This window comes from Bombyx mandarina, chromosome A1 (genome assembly GCF_030267445.1).
Source record: "Bombyx mandarina strain Sakado chromosome A1, ASM3026744v2".
In the NCBI taxonomy this organism is placed as follows: domain Eukaryota; kingdom Metazoa; phylum Arthropoda; class Insecta; order Lepidoptera; family Bombycidae; genus Bombyx; species Bombyx mandarina.
The window spans coordinates 14,223,347-14,231,019 of NC_143234.1; the positions used below are offsets into that span (position 1 = coordinate 14,223,347).

A 7,673-nucleotide genomic window follows, 5' to 3' on the forward strand; every position below is an offset into this window, starting at 1 on the left:
GTTCAAACAAACAAACTCTTAAGCTTTATAATATTAGTATAGATAAAAAATGTGACATAACATCTTAGTTGGAATAAATTATAGGTGTCCTAAGCAGTGGGTGAGAATTACATGAGCAGTCCGTATTTAAAAGTTTCTCATAGAAACTCATGTAATTTAATGTAAAGATACAATTACAATTCAATGTATGTTAATTGAACAAAAACTATCCGCTTTTCTCTCACGAATTATTAATTAATGCTTAATGTTAAATTAAAATTAAGCAATCAAGACTGATTTAGACATTTTCACTTAGCTTCGTCGGAGTTCAGGGCCGAAGTTAGAGTGCGTGCTATAAAACTATTGTGTTACGTAATATTTTTTTGTAATTAACGTTATAAATAACTTTTTTTTATTGCTTTGATGGGTGGACTAGCTCACAGCCCACCTGGTGTTAAGTGGTTACTGGAGCCCATAGACATCTACGACGAAAATGCGTCACCCATTTTGAGATATAAGTTCTAAGGTCTAAGAGGTCCTACCACCAACGGTAATTACGCAAATTATAATTTTGCGGGTTTGATTTTTATCACACGATGTAATTCTTTCACCGTGGGAGTCAATCGTGAACATTTCTTGAGTACGTATTTCATTAGAAAGATTGATACCCGCCTGGGATTCGAACACCGGTGCATCGCTCAACACGAATGCACCGGACGTCTTATCTCTTAGACCACGACGACTTCAACATCAACGTCATACAATTCTCTAATATTTTTTCTTCTGTCCACCTTTAGTAACCGCTTTTTCTTATTAATATCTAATAATGAGTAGTGTTTGTCTTGGAAAATTCCATAGATATGTATCATCGAACGCGTGAAAGATCTAAAACATACTTTGTAAGTGAGATTAGAATATATTTATTATGTGCCAATTTCACCACTGTTCCATTATGTATATTTTTTTCTGTAATACAAGTCGAAAACACAAGTCAAAAAAACTACATGATAATAAGTTTCCAACAGATGGAAATCAAAATCAAAATACCGGTAATCTAGGTACTCAATCATAATATCGATCTATATTATTATTTAAAAAAGCCTATAGCGACAGAGCACAGGTTCTGACAACAGGAAAATTCAGCAGTTTGTTAAATTCTTTGGGTTATGCGATTTTAAGTTCGATTCCATTCAGTATATAAAAGGCGAAGGGGGTAAATAAGCCCATCTATTATAGCATCAAAGCTTTATGCATATTTACTTATTAAAATTCGACAAAATTAAATTATTATCCATAAATGACGTCGCATCTAGAATGCGTGTGCTGCCATCTATCTATCAAGGACGTATATTACTATCACGATAACTTATTTAGATTTATCAAAAGTTAGGTTATTATAACTTATACAGCGCTGAAGCAATCAATTTAACGTGTTATATTAAATTATAACTTTAATATAAATATTTATCGTTATCACTTCGAATTGGAAAATTAGATTTGTTCTCATTGTTTTGTTGGACTGCTTAAACCTTATTGATTGAAATTTCGGTGTATCAAAGTTTACTACAAGCTAGAAGACAGGCCAATCGGCTTGGAGGAAGACTTTATTTTGACGTAATAACGTCTTGTAAATCGATGAGCACTGACTGTACTCATGAAAAAGTGTCACGTTCCGCTTGAGCTTGAGCGTGCAAGCGAGAGCGTGGAATAAGCGATAGAGAGGTTCGATCGGCCCAAGCGTTGGCTTGTGACACATTTATCTCTCTTCTCGCGTGACGTCAGAGCTAGCAGTTCGAACAGTTCTGCCACTGACGTTAACACGTAATACTACCGTCTGTAAATCGACTTTACAGACCACCAATATTTTTTATTTGAAAGTCTCCAGATAATTTCAATACATCCCTGTGAAACACCATCTCCCATAGTAAGTTACCCGAAATCAATTAAAACAGTCTAGTCCGATGAATTGATTAACAAACAAGATTAATGTATAGAATTCTTTTTTTTAATTAGCGTGTTTTATATTTATTTTAAGAATTTATCATTCTTATCTTTTGACTACTGTATTAAAAATTCAATACTGGTCGTTGAATTTGTTAAATGGTTTAGATAAAGCGGCGCGGGTATTTTAGGCATCGAACTCTTTGAATTCGAGTTGGTTGCGCAACTATTCACTTACTTTTAGAATGTTTTGAAGAGTTAGAATTTAAATTCAAGCTATACCTACGCTACTGTGCCTATATATAGTTATATTTATTTCTTAACCTAGAATAAAGATTTATTTATTTATTATTTATTCAGCTTTATGCACAAAAGTACAATGGCGGACGTAATGTCTAAAGCATTCACTACCAGTCAACCAAGGGTGACGTAAAGAATCCTCTGGTAGGTTCAAGAAATATAATAATGATATTATATACATACACAAATACACACACGGTACACATAATATATAAACATAACATACAAAATTCTCATACATACATATATTATATAATCTTATACACGTTTATACACAGCATAAAAATATAACAAGTATAACAGAGAGAAAAATAATTAAGAATATAATATATTGCACAAAATAATACCAAAACACTACTAGATTGTGAGTCTAATTTTTAAATGTTACTTACTGCCAATTCGTTCAGAAAAAGCATCAAAAGAAATAGTATCAAAACTCGAATATGCTAAGCAAGCATCCCCAAAAAAATATTCTTTAAAATAACAAAAACATAAGCCCGTGGCTGACAATTTCAGAATTTAATTTCATTAATGACAAAAAGCTCATTATCGTTCGATTCAAAGTTAATAAAAAGCAGAATATAATCGCCCTTAGCGCGTATCTTTGTACTTACGGGCAAGGTCCAGATTAAGGGGAGAGGCACACAAAACACCCAGAATTAATTAAACTGAGGAAAAAACAATCTCACTTTTTTTTTCTGTTGTACCGATGGGTGCTTACAGCTTACAAGTCATCTGTTGATAAGCATAGACATAGACATCAATAATAATATTATAAAGCTTATAGCGAAACTGAGATCACCTCCAAAACAATTCAAGATTTTGTCTGTATTAAATTTGATCTTCAGAATAGTCAAACATTTCGAAAACAAACAAAACAACTCTACCAAACTTTGGGAATAAATTCATTTTGTTTTACAGGTAGCGCAATTTTTTTTTTGCGTTTAAGGGTCTAAATTTTTTATGTAAATGATTATAATAGGGTCATACACAAAACAAGGTAAAATTTTTGGAAAAAAAAACATCGTTCGTATTTTTACAAAATCAGTTTCATTTATTAGTTATTAATCATAGTATCTAAATTATAATATAAAACGAGATCGTTTTTCAGGTTTTGCTGAAATAGAGGGTTTTTAATTTTTTTCTTGACCACAGAAGGGACAGACTCGTACAGAAAAGAATCAAAATTGAAAAAATATACTTATGTCTAAACAGTAGTTTATTAATATTAAAATAAAAAACACTTTAAAATTTTTCTTCATCGCTATAATCAAAAAGCGACTGACACTTAACTTTTTTTGGGGATGGAATTGAGTCCTCCGTGTCGCTGGTATCAAAGAATGTATGGAATCTGGATTTTTTGGGGGTTGCTGAGTCATCTGAGTCAGTATATACTATATTTTGCTTCCGTGGGGTTAGTGGTTGACGGACTATTCTCGTTGTTAATTCAGGAGACGGTGTGTTTAAAAACGATTCGAGCGGAGATGGTGTTCTTGGTCCAGTGACGGTTGACGCTGATGCAGTATCAATAGAAGATACTGGTCTGGGGGTACCCGTCCTTGATAAAATAGATGATGATATCGTAGGCGAAGATTCTTTTGTATCTCGTGAAATATATTCAATCTGAATTTGCCCAATTTCAAAATGTGTACACCTAATGTGAGGTGCACACAATAAGCAACTTAGTCGCCTGCAGTGAATAATGTTAGGAGATTTTGAGCTCCATGTGATCTGGTGAATTTTTAAGGTCCCTTTGAAGGGGCGTACTTTGTTAGCATCGGCAATTTTTTGTATATCAGATACATCATTATTAATACGAATAATGTCAATGCCTTTACAGGTGACTTTTACGCAATCAACAAAACTGTCAATACCTGATATGTCTTGGCCATTTGCAACAGCCTTGTCACATGTGCGTTTTACACAGCCACCTACGCCATCAGGAGCACCTTTGCCATGTCCAGCCTCACTGAAATGCCACACAATAGTTTCTACATTTGAAATTTTGCTCACATAGTTTGCTAACATATGGAACATTGTTTTATTATGATATTGAGTAGCGGGTCCATCACTTAATATATGCAGCTCTGTCAAATCTGGTGTAATCAATTTAATTTTTTCAATTACGGGTTTCAAGTGGGCGCAAATGAGTACAGGATCGTGTCGTAAGTTCTCCGAGACAGTGCAAATGGATGTTGTTTTTATAAGGTTTGTTGGTGGCTGAGAATCAACAGAATAATAAACGCAAGTGTGTAACGAGAGTTGTGATTTGGATCCACCAAAGTGGGCTGACTGAACTTCTGATCCATATTTGCAGGAATAATTTTCTGAAAAATCAATATGCAGTAAACTTTGTGATGGCGATAAGTTTTGTTTAATATATCGAATAACCTTGTATTGGTTCATTATATTTGCAAGATGTTGCATAAATGTCGACAAACTTATATTAAATTTATTAACAAGTAATTGATGAGAAGTTCTGACGCATTCTTTGAGTGTTTTTTGACATAATTTTTCATTGCCTTTAATTATTTGGGGCACTTTCTTAGTGACCCATCTTTGGTAAAGAATCGTGTCATTCCCATTGATGACCGTATAGTCCAAAGTTTTTTCAAAACATAGGGTACATGTTCGTTCAAGACAAGAAACCCTCAGAATGTTATCACAGCAAAGCGACCTGGCAACATCAGTGGCGTTAGAAAATGATATTATCTTAGCTTGATGTAGAGCGCTAGCAATGTAATCGTTATTGGCATGTTGACGACACAAACAGGTATTTCTAGAAGTTGTTTTAGGAAATATCACCCAAAAAGGACGATGTCTACGAAATGTCTCATATGATATGTTTAAACCCGTCTTATTGTTAAATATCTTGTGTAGATTGAGAATTGTGTCATTCAACAGACGTATTTGCTTTTTTATTTTACGTCGTGTGATAGTCTCTTTTTTGCCTGCTGTGAGTCTGCTATGCTCATCGTCAATAAAAAAGTCATGTATTTTTCGTTTGACTAGTACAGTGTTATCTCGTTTCTGTCCTTTTTTAATTCTGTGTAGACGCATTCTGTATTTAGCTAGCTTTCGTTCTAAAACAATTAATCTATTTATTAAATATTCATTTTTAGCCTTCAATCTTCGTTTATTCCGTGCACCTACTGCTTTTCCTGACCGAATTCGTGAAAAAGATGATTGTTGTGGTGAAGATGATGGTTGTGGACTTGAAGGGGGTGTATTTTCGTGTAACATTTGCTCAGTCGTTCTTTTTATTTTCTCTTTCTCACGTCTAAGTTTTGCTTTCTCTCGCCACATTTTCCGTAATTGTCGCTGGTCTCGGGGTTTCAAGTCTTTAATGGTCTTAATCAGCCCCTCTTCTTTTTTACGATGATACCTTTCTCGGTCCTTTTTGCGTCTTTCTTCAAGAGCAACAGAATCTAACTTTGATCTAGCTCTGCGCATACTTAGTTTTTTTTGCTCACGCCTACGTTTTTTCTTTTGTTCTTCACTCAGTTGTAACCTAGATCTACTTGAACGTGGCATCATGTAGCTGGAACAAATTAAACTATATTTACTTCTACCTACCATACCATGCAATAGATACAAATAAGCCAAACCCTTTTAGTTTATACGCAAGAAGCGTGTCTTGGAGCAGAGGTCTAGCAGGGGATATAAATCAGCTACCGATGATACACAATGCACATTGTTCACGTTTACAAACAAGCTGCTGAATCAGTTGGAAAACTTAAGAACGATTTTCTGTGGACACTTTCTTTCGTGTAGGCATTGGCCAAAATACAAGACAACCTCTTTTAAAATTCATGTTATGTAGATTTAATAGCATGCACGACCAAAGGAGTCAACGTCATCTAGTTAAGAGATAAGTAAGACAGTGTTTTAGTTTTGAAATCAATAATGTGATATTTTCTGCAGACATTGTCTTTCGCGTGGACATTCAAGTCCACATAAAAGGGGTCCACAGAAAGGACATTCAATAAAAAAATTACAATGCTCTTTTAGTTTTTAAGGTTAGAAAATAAGACAAAAACATTTCCGAAATTACTCCATGAACGGCCATACGGTTACGTGATAATTGTTGAAATCAATAATTACTTACCGAAATATATCAGGAACAGAAAAGTTCTACCGATCTTTTACGAAATCACCACTGAATTTATAAAAAATATTCCGAACGATCGCCAACGCTCAGTAGCTGTATCCAAAATGGCCAATGCTAGCTTTATAATGTGGCCAGTATAAAAAAAATGTGGTGAGTAGTACTTTTAGTAGATATTGATTTTTTTGGCGAAATTTTAAGTCCACAGAAGTGATGCGGTTGCGTGTAACTAAATGTTTATTTAAAATTTTATTATAAATTAATCTATTTATAATAATTATATGCATATTTTTAAATATTTGACATATATACTAAAGATATATTTGCATTTTATTATACGATAACTCTCACCAAACAACAATAAATGATATCGAAATGTAGCAACTGCCTTTGCGAACAGTCCACAGAAAGGGATAATAGGAAACTAAAAAATAAGTTACAAAAGTAATTTAATAATTTTTTGCTTGATTATCATTTGTATTTAAAATGGTAACTGTAATTCATGTCCCGATATAATTTAATTTGAATAAAATCCATTCTTTTTAAACAACATACACCCTGAACTTATGTATGTGTATGACCCAATAATAAATTGCAATCATAGAACGAAAAACGGATGTAGTGAAAGGAACATCAAAACAAGAAACAGAAGTTTATCCCTACTAGAAATGTAACCCAAGAAGGGTTGACGCTAGGCAGGCGGCCGGTCGTAAATCTCATGTATATACACCATAATAAGAGAAGATGCTGCTTCGCATAATGTGAGATAATGGCAAGAAGAAGACGAAGTGGTCGAGGTTGCGCTGACGCTATACAGCGCTGTGCAGAAGCACCCGTTAGGTCGCCCATGCTCCCGAGGACCGCCCTCCAGACAATGCGTTTCCAGGTCTAGCGGTTCGAAGCGTTTCGAGTACATTTGTCCATAGTGGACTCAGTCGCCTTCTTTATTGGGTCAGTCCAGCGGGTTGGTGAGCGGCCACGTGATCTCCTGCCTTCCACCCGGCCTTGGACTACTAGTCTCTACATCGAGTGCTCTTCTCTGGAGATGTGACCAAAGAAGAACTAATGTTACATAAAACCACTCAGTGTGCCCCGACCGAGACAGCCAGAACATATCTATTCAAGTAATATTTGCGAATAATCCGCAAACAGGTAACATTACCCGCCCCGGCGATGTCGGATAAAGAAAATATCAAGACTGTTATTCCCGTCCGATGGGTGTCGATCTACTACAAGACTTATTGTGGATATGTCTTTAATTTTAATACCTAAACATCGTAGTAACATTGTAAAGCTTGTACACAAAAATGCGTAATGCATGAAAAATAAAATGGATTACGACTTC

At 34.8% G+C, this 7,673-nt stretch overlaps 1 protein-coding gene across 1 annotated transcript; it reads right to left on the reverse strand.

Moving 5' to 3' along the window:
* Positions 1-3,206: 3,206 nt before the first annotated feature.
* On the reverse strand, positions 3,207-6,742 carry LOC149499569 (uncharacterized). Its single transcript, XM_089739691.1, has 2 exons — positions 6,329-6,742; positions 3,207-5,761 (listed from the first exon to the last, which is right to left on the reverse strand). Exon 2 carries the CDS (start codon positions 5,755-5,757, stop codon positions 3,466-3,468), a length of 2,292 nt encoding a protein of 763 aa, XP_089595817.1. The 5' UTR covers positions 5,758-5,761; positions 6,329-6,742; the 3' UTR covers positions 3,207-3,465.
* Positions 6,743-7,673: the final 931 nt, after the last annotated feature.

Excerpts from the sequence above, each read along its gene's own strand:
- LOC149499569 (XM_089739691.1), bottom strand. The coding sequence starts at position 5,757 with ATGATGCCACGTTCAAGTAGATCTAGGTTACAACTGAGTGAAGAACAA.